The sequence below is a fragment of the Gossypium hirsutum genome, chromosome D01, assembly GCF_007990345.1.
Source record: "Gossypium hirsutum isolate 1008001.06 chromosome D01, Gossypium_hirsutum_v2.1, whole genome shotgun sequence".
Lineage (NCBI taxonomy): Eukaryota > Viridiplantae > Streptophyta > Magnoliopsida > Malvales > Malvaceae > Gossypium > Gossypium hirsutum.
Window position 1 is genome coordinate 64,625,797 of NC_053437.1, and position 17,375 is coordinate 64,643,171.

The 17,375-nt window shown below is 31.3% G+C and overlaps 3 protein-coding genes across 3 annotated transcripts; 2 read left to right on the forward strand and 1 right to left on the reverse strand.

Annotated features, from left to right (window-relative positions):
* The first annotated feature begins 4,389 nt into the window (after positions 1 to 4,389).
* Positions 4,390 to 4,785, forward strand: LOC107892907 (josephin-like protein). The gene has a single exon (XM_016817926.2). The coding sequence runs from the start codon at positions 4,390 to 4,392 to the stop codon at positions 4,783 to 4,785; it is 396 nt and encodes a 131-aa protein (XP_016673415.1).
* Positions 4,786 to 6,279: 1,494 nt separating this feature from the next.
* On the forward strand, positions 6,280 to 9,431 carry LOC107891565 (mediator of RNA polymerase II transcription subunit 6). The gene is made up of 5 exons (XM_016816406.2): positions 6,280 to 6,714; positions 7,862 to 8,036; positions 8,232 to 8,301; positions 8,703 to 8,812; positions 9,001 to 9,431. Exons 1-5 carry the CDS (start codon positions 6,473 to 6,475, stop codon positions 9,160 to 9,162), a joined length of 759 nt encoding a protein of 252 aa, XP_016671895.1. The 5' UTR covers positions 6,280 to 6,472; the 3' UTR covers positions 9,163 to 9,431.
* Positions 9,432 to 9,877: 446 nt separating this feature from the next.
* Positions 9,878 to 13,097, reverse strand: LOC107891564 (26S proteasome non-ATPase regulatory subunit 7 homolog A). Its single transcript, XM_016816405.2, has 10 exons — positions 12,777 to 13,097; positions 12,192 to 12,284; positions 12,003 to 12,084; positions 11,816 to 11,912; positions 11,576 to 11,651; positions 11,424 to 11,482; positions 11,190 to 11,312; positions 10,546 to 10,603; positions 10,336 to 10,421; positions 9,878 to 10,247 (listed from the first exon to the last, which is right to left on the reverse strand). Exons 1-10 carry the CDS (start codon positions 12,961 to 12,963, stop codon positions 10,182 to 10,184), a joined length of 927 nt encoding a protein of 308 aa, XP_016671894.2. The 5' UTR covers positions 12,964 to 13,097; the 3' UTR covers positions 9,878 to 10,181.
* Positions 13,098 to 17,375: the final 4,278 nt, after the last annotated feature.

A 17,375-nucleotide genomic window follows, 5' to 3' on the forward strand; every position in this document is an offset into this window, starting at 1 on the left:
TTATGATCAAAACTTGTATGAAATAATAGTTAGAGTTATTGTCTAACGCTAATTAAGTTCAACGAATGACAATTTATATAACAGTCTGTCAATAGACTATCACTCATTGAACTCTATTATCATTGTCTAACGCTTAAAAAGACATTGTATCATAAAAATCGGGCCTCGACTAGACCATGTTGCCAAGAGAGGCCTTGAGGGTCTCATAACAATGTGAATATCATATTCTAATGTTCTAGTCTCATTGTTGTTATAGTTATGATTTGACTATGAAAGATTGCTTATTATTTGTATTAAATTCGAGTATTATTACCATCCGAATATGAATCCAAATTAAATAAATTATCTATTGAATATTCAAATATGTTAAATATATGAATTTAATAAGTCAAAAAAAATCAAGTAAAAAATTAAAATGGATAATAGATTCGAATATTTGAATTGAAATCCGTTATCTGCACAAGTAAAACAAATTCAAACAATAAATATTCAAAATTAATATATAAATCTAATATATACAGGACTCAAATCAATAAAAAATTATTTAGATATTTATAAATATTTAAATCCACACTGTTTTTAATTAGCATCAATGATTAGTGGTCATTGCTTTAATGAGGCTGGAAATTTATGAACTGGTATCCTTCTTTGTCTCCCAAAGACAATGAACTTAGGGTGAGCATCACTTTCATAACCAAATTTTTGTCCAAATAAATTAAGACAAAACCAAGAATTTTCTAATTCCAATACATCTTGATTTCAACTCAAACTACTTCTTTGAAAATGTTGCTCTAATTGTCTCAACTGGAGTTGAACATGGGTCAGTCCGGAACGAATATTAATAAATGTGTAGGCTCGGGTACGGCTAGACTTGGAAATAGACTTAATTTTTTGCTAAGTCTGACCCATATTATATATGTTAAATTCAGACTTGGACCAACTCGGCCCGTATTAAAATCTATAGTATCAATACAATAGGGAATGTACTGATACTTGCTACGAGGTATTGATACTCAGACAATTTTTCTTTAATTTTCAAAACATCGAACCTTAAAACGGTATTGATTCCAGGCAGGATATCGATACTTTTGTAAAAGGTACTAATACTTTGTCAAGGTATCCGGGCTAAGCCCAGACCAAAAAAAAGCTAATATTTTTGTCCAAGTCCATATTTCGGGCCTATATTTTTATCCAAACACTCCAAATTTCCAGGCGAACCTTCCAGCCTGATCGGGTGACCCAGCCCATGGGTAACTCTAATCTCAATCATATAGATGTACATATCATTTTTATTTACGTGTCTAATTATATCAAATTAAAATTTATTTATTTACAATATATTGATAATCTTGAATCAATTGGTATGAATCGATAAATATGTGTATAAACTTAAAAACACATCGAAACATACAAATTTTGATCGGAATGAAATTTTTATTGGTTGATATTGATTAAGACTAAAACGGTATATACTGACCAATGCGGCACCACCGACCATGATTTCCAAAGCTTTCCTAAAGCTTATGTTAAAGCTCTATAATTAAGCAAATAAGTCCTTAGGGTGGGTCGCCCTTTTGCCTACTTTTCTAATCATTTTGCTTTGTCATTCGAAAGCTTTCTTTTTCTTGATTATTTTGACCAAACATTGGTCCAATTAAAAAATTCGTCCCATAGGACAGCAAAATCCAAGGAGAAAAAATGGGGTTAGTTCAACTATACGTTCCTAAACTATATATGTTTCATATTTTACATTAGTTCCAAAGTTCAAAACGTTTTGACTTTTTGAAACATTAGTATCTTATTAATTAAATCTTTACGTCAGCCTAGCTATTAACTTCAACATTAAATATTAGCTCGAATGTTATGTAAAGTATATCTAAAGCATGTAGATTAAATGTTTGCTTAAATATGGATAGGTTCGATTTGATGTGTTTAAAAAAATCTCTCTTCTAATTCTAATGGAACTCTTTGTTTCTTTAACACACGAGATCTAAATTATTCCTACGATAGGTATACACACATTTTAAATATACTACATGTCAAATCGAGCCGACATTTAACGCCAAGTTGACATTAAGCTAATAGAAGAACTCGACTGATATCTAAAGGCAAAGTCAGAAAATATTTTTGAGATTAGAAATTAATAAAAAATTTGGGAGGGTAAAATGCAATTTTCTCATTATACTAACTTGTGATTTCTTACAATTTAAAGGGACTATATAGAGAATTTTCCATTTTCGTGGGGCCAAGGCAATGCCTGTCCCTTCCCTCCACCCCTGTTGTTACGTTGTTGATACTTTGAGATTAAAGTTTAGGATCAAATTAAAATTACAATCATACTTTAAGAGCCTCTTATGCAATTAACCTAAAAAGTGGTTGCCCTTATATTCACACCAAGCCACCAAGGCTCACACTCCCATAGATATCAATAGGGATAAATTACATTTAGTCCCTAAACTTGACAACATTTTTAACTTTAATTATTAAAACTTTTTTGTGGTCTACGTTAGTTTAAAACTTGACAATTTTTTCTTGATTTGATCCTTAAACTTATATATCGATAAGGTAGGATGGCGTGACATTTTAAGATTGTACCATGTCATCGCTTGAAAAGTTTAAAAAAATTTGAATTTTTTATAACTTCTTTATAATTTTTAATAATTTATATAATATTTTTTTAAATTGATGTGACACAATTTGAGAGTGTCATATCATCATGTCTTAATGAAATCCAAGTTCAGGGACCAAATTGAAAAAAGTTACCAAATTGCAAGACTAATGTCGACCAAATTAAAAAAAACCAAATTTAAGGACTAAATATTGCTATACCCCATATCAATATTCAAACATATTCCCTCTCTTTTTCCTATATGTTTTCAAAGAAGTAGGCCATTCTCTTAACAAATTCTATATTTCTCATAACGAAATCAAGATATGGCTAACAAAAGAAAAATAAAAAAGTAGGGACCTAATAGCAAAAAAAAAAGGTACCTCAAAAGCAACGCTGATAAGAAGAGAATCAAGTGCTTGTCTCCTTATGTTCCCTTCGCTTCGTTGCTCCTAATTAACTCTTTGATTAACTTTTTGACCAATCTGCCCTTCGAATCATCCTCTTTTCTTTTTTTTTTTCCTCATTGCTTTACCTTTACTATTCAAATTCTTGTACATATATGCACCTAACCTAACCTAATACTACACCTCACATTAAATAAGTAGTCCCACTTTTACCTAAGCTTTTTTTTTTTTTAATACCTACTTTTAATATTTGTACCGATCTGAGAACAAAAACGATACATTTATTGGTAGGGTACTGATAATTTTGAGTCTAATATCGATTGTTATGAGATAATCTGTATATGAATGTGGTTTCAAGTTGGACAATCTTAAAATTAGAATCAGTGAATTATGAATCAATTATGATAAACAATGTGATTCCTTGATTTTAATTAACCCAAATGTATACATTATTTGTTGATAAAAAATTTCGAACATATTCTCACCCAATTCAAATATGAACATGAATTTGGAAAGATTTGAATTCAAAATGACCTAAAACTTCATATGATCGTAACTTGAAAGGACCTGAACTTGAGTATAAAGCTAGAATGAAAAAAATATCCAAAATAAATTGAACCCAAAAAAAACTCGATCACAAATTTTAATTTGCCCCCTCAAATTTTTGAAATTAACTTTTCATTATACTTTTTTTTAAAATTTAATTAAGCTTTCCATTTTTTAATTCTTATTAATCTCACAAAAAATTAAAAATTTAATTGGACCCTCAATTTTTTCTTAAAAAAATCTCATTAAACTCCTAAAATTTTTGAATATTTTAGTTAACCCCAAAATTTGATCCCGCTACTGCCAATGATCTAAACCTAAAATGGCCAACTGCAAATAAGCATAACTTTAAGTGACCAAAACTCGAATATATAGATGGAATGAAAAGAAATCTGAAAAATCTTACTTGAAAATTTTATTGACGCAAATTCAAAATAATTTTAAAATGATTTTGAAAATTTTAAAATTCAAATAAATTTTGACCCTACCCGGGCAATTGAGAAATTCTAGCTTTGGCATCAACGAATAGGCAATTTTTCATTCAAATACGCTTGGTGCATGTTCCATGCACGTATACATACCATTGCATGTGACGATTGTTGCTTTGTGGAAAAAGTTAGCCCACCATGTTTAAAAATTTAGGGCCTGTAGTCAACATCTTTGACAATGAATATGCTTTACAGTTAATTTACAATTTAATTCTTTAACAATTGAATAAATAGCCCCTAATTCCTCAATAAAATACCCCTAAAAACCTTATCAAGTGCTTCTTCTTCCTTGGTAATATTTTCTATGAACTCCCCTTAAATCTTGTTTCTCAAGTCCAGAATGTTGAGAAGAACGACAATCAAGCAAGTGATTTCCAGTCCCGATGATGATGAGAGCCCAAAGACGTTACTAAAACATGGGGGAAGTGGCAAAAGAAGAGGTAAAAGAAGAAGGGTTGTCGTTGTCGCGATGTTTACGTTAAGGCTTGTTAAAAGATCCTTTTCACCGGCAAGATTGTTGAGGCGTCTTGGAGATAGAGTCGCGAGGGCTTTACGGTTGGTGTCGATTAGAAGGAAGTCTTTGCGTAAGGTTTCTTCTTCAAATCTTCCCAGGTCACGGTCATTGGCCGAATCTATCGACTCCCATCGTGCTGAAGCCATAGAAGATTGCATCGAGTTCTTGAATTCTTCTTCGTCTTTGTCAAGATCGAACTCAGTTTCCACATGTTCTTGCTAGAGATTGTGGAACTAGAACAAAAAAAAATTGTAAATGAAACGGAAAACAATAGGGGTAGTCTATATAATTCATTGATTATTTTGATTTCCAATATTATTGTTTTCATCCTTGTACTATTCCTTGTATTTTGATTTGAATTTTTTTTTTAAAGTCACTAAACTCCAAATTCCCATCATTTAGCTTTCCACTAATTTTTCATTTGGAAAAGACTTTTTTTTAGCCAAATGATGGTATAATAGTAATAATAGTAAGATGATTAAATGATGTCAAATTAAAGTTTAAGTACTAAATTTTCAAATTTAATATAGTATAGGGACTAAAACCATAATTTGACCTTAAAAATAGATGCAGAAAGCAATCGAACCAAATGGATCGCCTAATTTCACGGGGACAACTTGGTGGTGATTTAGGGGAAAAAGTTTATAAAAGTTAAATTTTGAATTAAAACGTTTTCTTTTTTAGCTTTTTAAAAAATCGTTGAGTTTTAGGTTGATAGTATGGGCATTATTGTCAATATAGGAGGACGTGGGTTTGAGCGCGTTGAAGCGCATTATCCTCTAATTTATGGGTTGAGGAGAGATCATGGACAGTTCTAGGCATCGTATCAAAGAGAGTAAGTATAATCAAAACTTATAATGAAATTATTAAAAAAAACCATAAAACAAAAATGGCATGAAATATTTGATACACTAAAAAGTGTCTAAATTCATTCACCAATAATGAAACACAAGATGTCATTATGAAATGTATAATAATTATATTTATTTTTAACTTATTTAAAAATTATTTATCAGTGAAATTAGAAATTTTATATTGAGGTTTGAAATAAAATTATAAACTTTTGACGAGGCCAAAAGTAAAGTTTTTGTTTATAAAAGGGTTTGAATTGAATAATTGATAATTCAGAGGAGTTAAAATTGATAATATCTCATTTTACCAGGGAGCAGGAGCGAATTTGGAAATTATTTTAGGTGGAGTCGAAATTGAATAATTTATAATTTAATAATTTTTGAGGGGTTGAAATGCAATTTTTTTATTTGGAAGGCCAAGACCCCTACTCGCTCCTTTACATTCGCCCTTACTGGGAAGGGTTGAGCTATGGGTACAAATGAGATACTAGTACTTGCAAATTTTTCGATTTTGATTCGAAAGAAGTAGAATTCAGTTCAAATATTCAATAATTATAGAGTTGAGCTTGAGTAGCTCAATCAAGCTTCGAATTGAACTTACACTTAAAAATTAATGTTCAATCAAGATTGAGCAAAAAATTGAGTTTTATGTTTCAAGTCAAATTCAAATTTAAAAATTTAAATTGGTATGAGCATTGTAGTTAATATAGGAGGACGTAGGTTCAAGTGGCTAAAGTGCATTATCCTCCTATTTCTGAGTTGAACAGATATGAGTAGTTCTAATCATTCTATCAGAAATAACATACTTACATACGGTTGTAAGAGAAATTAAACAAATTCAAATAAAATACAAATTATATCATGGACGAAACTAAAAATTTAAAGAATTAGTGTTAAAATGATTTAAATCTAATAATTAAAATTTTAGTGGGACTAAAATATAATTTTACCAAACTAAACACTTATATACTTAAAGAGAGATTAAAATTGAATAATAGCTAAGCTGAGCTCAAGTGCTAAAAACAACGACTAGAACATACCCAAAACATAGCCCCAAAATGGCGACGCCACCGGTGGCGGCAGGGGGAAACTTTGAAGCATCACCACCACCACCGATGCAACCTCCCGGAACGGACATGACAGGTATATGTTTCAGAGACCAATTATGGCTAAACACGTACCCGCTTGATCGAAACCTGGTTTTTGATTACTTTGCCCTATCTCCATTCTATGATTGGACCTGCAACAATGAGCAGCTTAGGATGCGATCCATTCACCCTCTTGATCTCTCTCAACTTTCGTAAGTCTGGGTTTTTCTTCCCCTTTCAATTAATTCTCTTTGGCATGTTGCAAAATTAGATATTTTTTGTTTGTTTTTTGGAATTGAAAATTGTTAAATTTATGAAACCTAGTTTGAGTGTTGAAGAAATAGTGATTTGGGCATGTCAAAGGTCAAAGCTTTAAAAAAAGTTAAATTCTGTTGTTAGTCCCTCTACTTTACAAAAGTTGTGGATTTAGTCTTTATACTTTAATTTGGTCATTTTTAGTCTTTATACTTTTCAAAATATAAAATTTCAGCCATCACCAAAGATAACTGCAATTTCCAAAATCTAAGGTGGCAACATATTATCATTTGTAATGTCATCACGGCTTGTTATTTCCACTAAAAATCCAGTTAATGGATCCAATTCAAAAAGTATAGGGACTTAGAATGATCCAATTGGAGAATATGAACTGAACCTACAATTGCACCCATAGTATAAGACTAGTAATTGAATTTAACTGCTACTGTTTTGGGACTAAAAGTTCAAAATTCAAGAAGTATAGGGACTAAAATTGACCAATTCAAAAATTTACAGTGATTAAAATTGATCAAATTAAAATACAGGGACTAAATCCACAACTTTTGTAAAGTAGAGGGGCTATTAGCAAAATTTAACCTAAAAAATTATTAAGGGTCGGGGTGGCTACCAAATAGGTAACTTGATTTTGCAGTTTAATTAAAAGTATTTCATTTGATTGGAACATTTGCTGATTATATCATCAATTATAGCATAGAATTGTAGTTTAAAAGATTTAGGCGATACATTTATACAAAACTTCTACCCCGCACACGCAATGGAGCCGTAGACAGTCAAGTGAAATCCAATCCACGAAATAATTTGATCTATGGACAGCATCATTGTGGTAAAGGTCTTAATGCCAGAGGAATCATTACCGCAAGGCATAGAGGGGGAGGTCATAAGCATCTATACCGTAAAACTGATTTTCGACAAAATGAAAAAAGACATATATGGTAGAATCATAACCATAGAATATGACCCTAATCGAAATGAATACATTTGTCTCATACACTATGGGGATGGTGAGAAGAGATATATTTTACATCCCATAGTGGAGGTGCTTATAAGATTAGTAATGAGGGTTTTTTTTTTAATTTAATATAGGAAAATGACTGGGATGGAGTACATGCTTAGTGAAGTTATGGAACCACACCTCTTTGTTATTCGTAAACAAAAGAGGGACAGTGCGGAGAAAGTCACACCGATGCTAGCGTATTATATTTTGGATGGTTCGATATATCAAGCACCGCAGCTTTGCAATGTCTTTGCAGCTCGAGTTGTAAGTTTCATCATATTGTTTTTCCTTTCGTGTTTCGTATTTGTATAACAAAACGATGCTGGTTTCAGTCTGGTAACGGTTTTCCTTTTGTTGAAATGTTACCAAAACCGGTTTCCCATTCGAATGTCTTGGTCATTCGCCATATTTATATGCATGTATCATCTTTTGGTTATTGATAATTTATCCATTTGACAGGGACGTGCTCTCTATTATATATCGAAAGCTTTTACGACTGCTGCATCAAAACTGGAGAAAATCGGATATGGTAAATACTTTCATTGATCAAGAATGTAATTCTCGAAAATGGTCATAATCATGCAATATAGGACCAATCAGATTCTTTTGGTCTTTCCCTTTTACTTTAAATCTTTAATATTACCATTCCCTGTTTCAAACTCTGTCATCACGGGTTCCTGTTCATTTGTAGCCATTGGTCATCTTATTTTGTGCCTTGTATCATGGTAAAAGTACCGTGGAGATGGAAGCCCCTGTACCAGAAATCAGATTGCATTTTGCCCCTTTTACTCAAAACATGGGCAAATTAATCTTGATACATTTGATCAAAGAACAAACTGGTCCCTTAGTACAAGGGCCTCCATGGGACTTTTATTCTCACATCATTCATTGGTGGCTTTTTACATTGTTTGAATTGAATTTCTGTTGCAGTTGACACCGAAAATGAAAGCGAAACTGTTGAACCAAAGGGCGGTAAAGAGGCAATCAACATCAAGGAAGTTAAACGCGTGGATCATATTCTTGCTTCCTTGCAGCGAAAGGTAACCTACATAATGTAAAACCTTTGCCTATGTTCTTATTTCAATCTTAATTTTTACGATGGTATAAGATCCGTAATACTAGGGACCGACATTTTTCATTTCGGATTTTATTGCTTTGTTGTCCACTTGTCTGTTTGTATAGAATCTATTTTGTTCATGATTTTAAAAACCTGCATTACAATTTGCAGTTACCACCTGCGCCTCTGCCACCCCCGTTTCCCGATGGCTTTGTTCCACCTTCAACAGCAGAAGCAGAGAAAGATCCCGAAAACCAGCAAACAGCAGAGCCGCAACCTTCTGCTGTTGATCCCATCATTGATCAAGGTCCAGCTAAGAGAATGAAATTTTGAGGCCATTGTTTTCCTCCCATTTCAATGGAGCATTTACAACTTATTAGCTAACCGAAAAATCTTGGTTCAGTTTATTCAGTTTTGACAATAAATTTGGTTCGGTTTTAGAGACTTGGTCGGTTAACTTGATTATTGATATTAAAAGACCAGTCCGACCGACTGCACACGCTACCTTTTAGCCTTGTGTTACCCACAATCTCTGTCATCTAATGTAAATGATATTAGCTAACCTCTTTCTTTATGTCAAAATTATCATCCCATTCTGCTTCTTTTCCTCTAGGGCTCTGAGCATTATTTTATTTTTTCATCCTCAGATTCATTGGCCATTACTAATCTGTAATTCATGATTTTTTAAAATTTAAAATTTCATTCATCATCATCAACCAACATTGTTAAATTTATTAAGTTCAATTTTAAAAGGCATAAAAACTCAATTAAAGAATATAAACCAAATATACAATTATATTCATAAAATCATATTAACAATTAAATTTAATCAAATAAATTTAACTGCCAATAACAAATATTCAAAATCCAGTAGAAAATAAAATTGATCAATTCAAAAAATTGAAATAACTACTAGCCAAGTTTAACCTACAATTTATGCTTATAGAAACACATAGTTTGAGTGTTTATTAATGTGCATTGAGGAAGTTGCAATTTCAATCTAAGTTCTTGAATGCCATAAATTACAGGTTCTATTTCACCAACAGAATAAAGAAAAATGCAAATAAAGGCTTTTTCATAGCAAACCACAAGAAGAAAACACATAGCTGTAAAAGCAGTGTCCAACACTCGAATGATTAGTTCAGCATAACATGATGCTTAATGGAGATGCACTTCATTAATAGAGTCTATAGTGTATGAAAAACAAAGAAAAAAACTCTCAAATTTGAAGCCTACTGATATCTTCTGATTGAGCTATGAAGAATACAAAATCTCAAGAATAGAGGATCCTATGGAAGTTAATAGCACCCTATGCTCAAGTTTTTGACATGATTAGGACTCGATGTTCAGATTCAACTCGTAGCCGGGACAGTTGTTGGCCTAGCATCTTCAGCCTTCTCATGTTCTTTGTTTAACATCTGGATAAAACCCAAAATTGCTGGTCAGAACAGTCTATAAGGTTCAGCATGGTTTAAATATCGGGGAAACTGAAAGCAAGTCTCTGACCTTGTTATTGATCAAATTATGGAGCGCAATGACACTTCGGATGAGAGATGACAAATATATAACCAACATCATATCATTGGTTTTTACTGCAGAATAGAGGAAAATATGGATCAATGAATTTCAAAAGTTAAAACATGTCGGTATCTAATCTGAAAGAACATGAGCATGTTAAGCGAATTTTTGTGAAACGTGTGGTTAATTTTGTATTACCTGCAAAAGCCTTGATTAGGTCGTTTACGTTTAGGTTTGGCAGCAAGTTGAACACATCCTGCAGTTTAAACATGGAAAAATAGTAACAACAGTATGGCAGACATTAACCAATCCAAATAGGCTTAAAATTATAAACTGTTGTCGATGTTCTGGATAAATCAGGTAGATAGATAAGTTCAAAGGGATAAAAGTACCATGAGGCCCCTGTGCTAGGAGTCAGATTGCATTTTGCCCCCTTTACTAAAAAACTAGGCAAATTAATTCCTATATGTTTGATCAAAATGCAAACTGATCTTTTCCTGTTAAATTTTTATTCATTTCTACTGTTAAAAACTACTATGGATAACTATATGACCACATAGTTACACGTGGTACCTCATTTTGAGGTACATGGACCAATTTTTAACGGTAGAAATGAATGAAATTTTTAATAGAGAGATCAATTTGTTTTTTTTATCTAACGTAGAGGGACTAAGTTTCCCATTTTTTAAGTAAAGGAGCCAAAATGCAATCTGATTTCTAACATAGAGGCCTCCATGGTACTCTTACCATTCAAGGGAAATCTATGCAATCAAGTATTAAAGACTTAAAGTTAATAACTTCAAATGCTTTTTCACTTTCAACTTTCACTGAAATTAGTTTACCTGTAAATGGTACAGTATTTCATGATTCAATGGAAGCTTCTCATCGATAACAAGGTCAAGGTAAGAACGTATCTCTTTTAACCTTGCATCTAAACCCTTCAAAGCTGTGAGTTTTCCAGTTACCTGTCATTAAAACCAAGGTATATATACTCCTATTGTAAAAATTTTCCATAAAAGTAAAAGCTCTATTACTAATTGGAATTGAAAAATAATAATAAAGAAAGGTAAAAAGACCTCAGTTGCAAGTGTACTAATGGTTGTATCTTTTACATCCCTTAGCAAGTGTTCAACTCCTGTTTGTGAATGAAAATGGAGTTATATTGGTAACAAAAATAAAAAAAGGGGTAACTTTCTGAAAAGATAGAAAATTCCATCCAAGGGCATACCGATCTCTTCAACTTCATGAGCAGCAATTTCTGAAGGAACATGAACGAAAATCTTTTGGCTCTTTTGAGTGGCATTCTGCAGCATTACTGGCATATTAGTTCAAATTCCCAACAAATACAAACAAAAGGCAGTAGCTTCTTAATAAAAAAAAGAACTGCCTTTCCGCCTCAATGGTTGAGCTCTCTCTCTCTCTCTCCATCACGCAAATTTAAAAAAGATGCATACAGAATGGTTCTTACCTCCTTAACCTCTTCAACATCATAGTAGGCCTTACTAGGGATCCCCAACTCCTTAGGTTGGACATCGATGATGACCAAGACAGGATTCGGGACATAGCTGCAACACCAAAAGCACTTAGTTAAAAGATTGGACTTTTAAAATTGAAGTTAAAAATCATTTGAGAAACCACCATTAATAGAATCTTACTTGTGGAACAATCTATGAATGTCTAGGTCATTTTCCCGTAACTTTGGGCCGGTACTATACCAACCAACAACATGCTCCTTGGCTAAAACAATTATCACAACAAATCCAGATTTAAAGAACATTAATTACTTCTTCAAAGCCGAAACAAGAAAGGAGAAAGAACAAATGAACTAAAAGTAACATAATTACCATTAATCCTCTTGAACATCGAAAACATTGATTCATGGTAGTTGTGGTCGAGAAACCATATGCTCGGGTCCTTCTCATCTTCCTCGAAAGGCACTGAAAATTCAACATTCAACTCTTAAAAACATTGATAAAAATAACAATGGTGAATCAAGTGTTAACACAAGCTCACGATACTAAGAAATTATTCTTTAATTGCATCATCTTCAATAGCATACATTCTTTGCCTTCAATTCAATAAATTCAACCAAAGAAAGAGGGAACTTTAGGTCATATTTACCCAACATTTGCCTTCAATTCCATAAATTCAAGCAGAAAAGAGGAACCTTTAGGTCAATTTACCCAATATTTGCTTTCAATTCAAAACCCGACATTTTCTGAGCTAAAAAACCCTAAAGGCCAAAACCCAAAATTACTCTAAAAAAACCCTATAAATTAACAATTACAATTCAACCCAAACACCATCTCAATCAAAGATCATGAAAAAAGATAAGATCTAGAACAAAATAAAAACAAATCAGATCTAGAATGAAATCCAGAAAATAAAAATAAAAAAGTGAAAAGAAAACGAAAATAAATCGGGGAAACCTGCGTAGCTGTTGGAGACATCGACGGTGCCTTTGAAGGAAGAACCAAGGAGGACTCCGACGACGCGCTTGCGCGTGTCTTTCGCGACGCGATTGTAGTTATCGACGATACTTAAAAGAACCAAAGGATGAACTATTACCTTCTCTATGGGTCGAGATGAAATTTGCTGGGTTTTAATTACATCCATTTTGAATTTTGGGTTTTTAGGTTTTTGGTTTTGTTTTTTCTCTGCCTAAGTGTGAGACTTTGCTTCTTTGCTTTTGGTTTCGTATTGCTCTTTTAAGAGACTGATGAGTATTTTTTTTTTCTTGCGGGACGGGAAACCAAGGGACTGTAGAACATTAAAAGAGGCATACTTTTGGTTTTAGTCCCTCTATTATGTTTAAATTTGTGATTAATCCCTTTAATTTATTTCTTTTTCGAAAGATATCTAATTTTAGTTGACAATTTTTGATCAATCACTTTTATAATTTTGTCCTCCAAATTTAATTTAAAATTTCTATGAATTAATTTGAGTGAAATGAAATTTAAATTAAATTAAAATTTTATTAACAATCTGAATAAGTTTTAGAACTTGTTAGAAAATTTTATATTTTTTAATAAAATTTTGGGAAATATTTATAATATTTAATGTTATTTTGAATTTTTTAATCTTTTTGAAGCTTTGAAATTTTTTATTAATTTTTAATAATAAAATTTTTAATTTTTTTTTGTAAGTTTATTACTTTTGAATTTTTTATAATTTTAAGATTTTTTTTTCATAAAATTGAAAATTTTTATCAAATTCTTTTTATGATCTTTAGAAAAAAATTCATTATTTATATTATATAATTTTAATAATTAGGATCGGTTGAATTTTTAAAATTTTGAGATAAAAATAGAGGAACCAATTTACTTATTTTTAAAAATAAAAGAGATTAAATGGATATTTACACTGAAGTAAAAAATAGAAAATTCTTAAATCACAAATTACATGGTTTTGTTATTTAGATTTTTGGATATTCTAATTTTAAAATTAAAACCCAACTCAAACAGAAATAGCTTGATCTAATAATTTAAATAACTTTAATAAATTATTTTAAATTATTTTATCTAAATCGAGCTTATTAAATCTTAAAATCTATGGCCCCTTTGGATGAGCATTTATCTCTAGTGTGGCGCGTTTAACTTTCTTTTTCTTTCACGTTATAATATTGTAGTATCTAATTTCACCACCACCTCTGTTTTTACACTAACCACAAGCAAACGCAACGCCAATTCAAAAGGATAAATTTTTCAATCATAAAAATGGATAAATATTTGGTTTACCTATTGTGAATTATATAATATTTTAATATAAACATTAAATTTGTATAAAATTATTTATATTTTTATGCTATAAATGCTATAAAATCTAGATATAATTAAAAGAAAACAATAACAAGCAAAGGAAACTAAGGCAACTAAAAATTTGAAAGCTTGTTTTTTCAACCTCCTTTCTTCCTGTGGTATAGGCTTTGATAGGATCATTTGTTGGCAGCAACACAGGGATTAGTCACCTAACACTTACATTTAAACCAAACCAAACTGCTAGCAACGAGCAAACCGACCCTTATATCATATTTGGTTCACATGAATGGCTTAGTCATTCTTACCTTATTCAATACAACAAAACCATTCAATAGTTTGGTTGGCTGAAAAACTTATTCTATTGAATAGCCATTACAGCCTAATGAATGGCTATTCAACGGTTCCAGTAACATACAAAATTATTTTTCTTCCTTTTCTACCCATCTCACATCCTCTTCAAACTTTCATATGAGATTTTTTCAACAAATCTCAAAGACAATCGTGTGAATATGAAACTTCTCTATTTTATTTAAACTTTCTCTTTACCCTCACCATTCTCCTTAAGTTAAACTTTAAAATAATATACTGTGTAGTACCGTTTGGAGTGAGCAAGAAGAAGAGGGGTTTGAAAGAACAACAGCCCTATAGAGATTATTTTATGTTACGTCATTGTTTCTTATCAAAGCTTGTTCTTATGAATGTACGTATCATCTCCATCTCTAATTTGTCTTTTCAGACCTTCACACATCAGTTGAATGAAGAAATTTGTTAATGGTATTAATGCTTTGGGCTAAAGCATAACATTATATTGATGATAAGAGATTAAATCGTGTTAAATTAAAATATAAAAATTAGTTTTTCAAGTTTGAGTCTAGCATTGGGATGAAACCACAATTAAATGATTTCATTTATGGCTTGATCAAAAGGAGAAGTGCTCTAAGTCTACACAAGATTTCAATAAATAAAAAGACTCGAATTTAAAATTAAGTCGAAGTTGTTGAAATAATTTGAAAATTTTAAACCCGTATCACTATTGAATTACAGGGGATACATGTAACCATATGAAATGATCAAATAAATTTGAGAAAAGTATTATATACTAAAAGTCAGATTGTATTTTGATCAAAGAATAAACTGATCATTTTTATTAAAATTTTCATCCATTCCTACGGTTAAAAACTGGTGTTTCTAACAAAATAGTCAAATAGTTATACGTAGTGTGCCATGTATACCTTATTTTGACATGTAAGGACATATTTTTAACGATAGAAATTAATGAAATTTTTAATAAAACTTACTCTTTAATTTGAAATAAAAAATTTAATTTACCTATTTCTTAAATAAAAGGTACAAAAAATAATCTAACTCTTGATACGAGGTCTCAATAATACTTTTATCAATAAATTCTTAACAGCAATTTTCAATTAGGACAGTTGTTTTAAATGGTCTTATTAATGCTCCAAGCCCCATAAATGTTGGCACATTTAAGGCCCATCTCAGATGCAAAGCCATTTTTATCACTTAGTTCAAAAACAGGCCTGGCCTAAGTTAGTATCCAATATTACTCCAGATTCAAAAGACCCACTAATTTGATGCCATTTGCAGTTTGCTTGTAGTTTCTTTTCCTGTTGAGATCGAAGTATAATTCATGTTTATTTTATAGTTCATAGAGTAATTACTTCCGGGCTCATACCTTTCCTCCCAACAATATCATCTTTTAATTCAAATTCCAATTTTCTTATTGAAAGTACAATGTACTTTATCATTGCATCGGACACTTGTTGATCAATTCTTTTTATTATTTTGTAAAAAAAAACATTTAGCGATTATATCAAAAATGAATCAAACCCGTGTCAATTCATCACTATCAAAAAGAAAAATCCCTTGTACTAGAGACTGGGTTCCTCAAACAACATCAAAATCAAGGGACCTCTATTCACGCACTTAGCCATTCGATTAGTAACCACATTCTGAGCTCTCAGTATATGGCGAATTCTAATTTTCCAATCTCGTTTGAACAAACTGCTGATTAATCATAATTCAACCAGACTACTATTAGCAACACCACCCTCTAGCAAAGACTCCACTAGAAGCACATTATTACATTCTAATTCTAACTGCTTATAACCTTTGTCTCATGCTATGCATAGACCTTCAATCATGGCTCTTACTTCAATTCAAAAAATCATTTTCTTACCCACCATCATTGAAAATCCATACAACCATTTCACATTCATCAATTCTTTTATAAATAATATCCTTATTTACACTAATAAATACGTAACAAAACCCTAAGCCCTAAGCCTACTATGGGGAATCCATTGACTTCGCCAAGAATCTCTTTTTACAAATCCAAAATCTTCAATATATGCAAGTCTCTAATGTGAGGTTCTTTCATGTCTGCCACAAACTAGCCAATCCATTCGTGCAAAGGGAGGCAAACGATAGTGGAAACTAAAGAAGAAATTCACTTTAAACATGAAGTTGTTATCATTCTTATACAAAAAAGAAAAAAAAAACCCCATTAACTCGAAACTTGAAAAAGACTTTGCCGTAGATATTCTTTTCATTTTTTTCAATGCATTTTCCCTTCAAATGTTTGAGGAGATATCTACCAAACTGGTTCATCTGCACATGTAGCAATTCCTAATGTTTTGTAGGTCATGGATCCCACTTATTCGTTTTTGGTGGAAGACTCTTTTATATTTGGTAGGGTGTTCAAATTTTAGATTTAAATTTAATTTAACAATTGAATTAAAATTTTTAATTAATTGGTTGGTGATTATTGGTTATATTTAGACTTGTTCATAGATCGAGTCGAAAGTCAGAGGGTTTGGACAAAAATATAGACTTGAAGAATGGATTTAGACAAAAAAATAAAGCTCGTTTTCTAAACAAGCCGGGTCTCAGGTAAGATTTTCCGGCATTGGCTCAGTCCGAATTTGCAAAAAAAAAAAAAAACTGCTGCAATTTTTACTATTTTTTTATTGTTTTGTTATCATTTCACTATTATATTACTATTATTTTGTTGTTATTATTTAGATATTATATAACCCTTATTTTATTATCAATTTTGCTACTATTGTAGAGGTATTTGTTTGCTAAGTTGCACTTATCTTAGTATTATTTAAGTATAGTTTTTTTTTCATTTATTGGGAAACATTTATTTTAATGTTTTTAGTGACTTTGATGTATTATATTTTTAAATTTATTTTTATATAAAAAATAATATAAAAATTTTTAATACGGGCTGGATGAGATGGGCTTGGG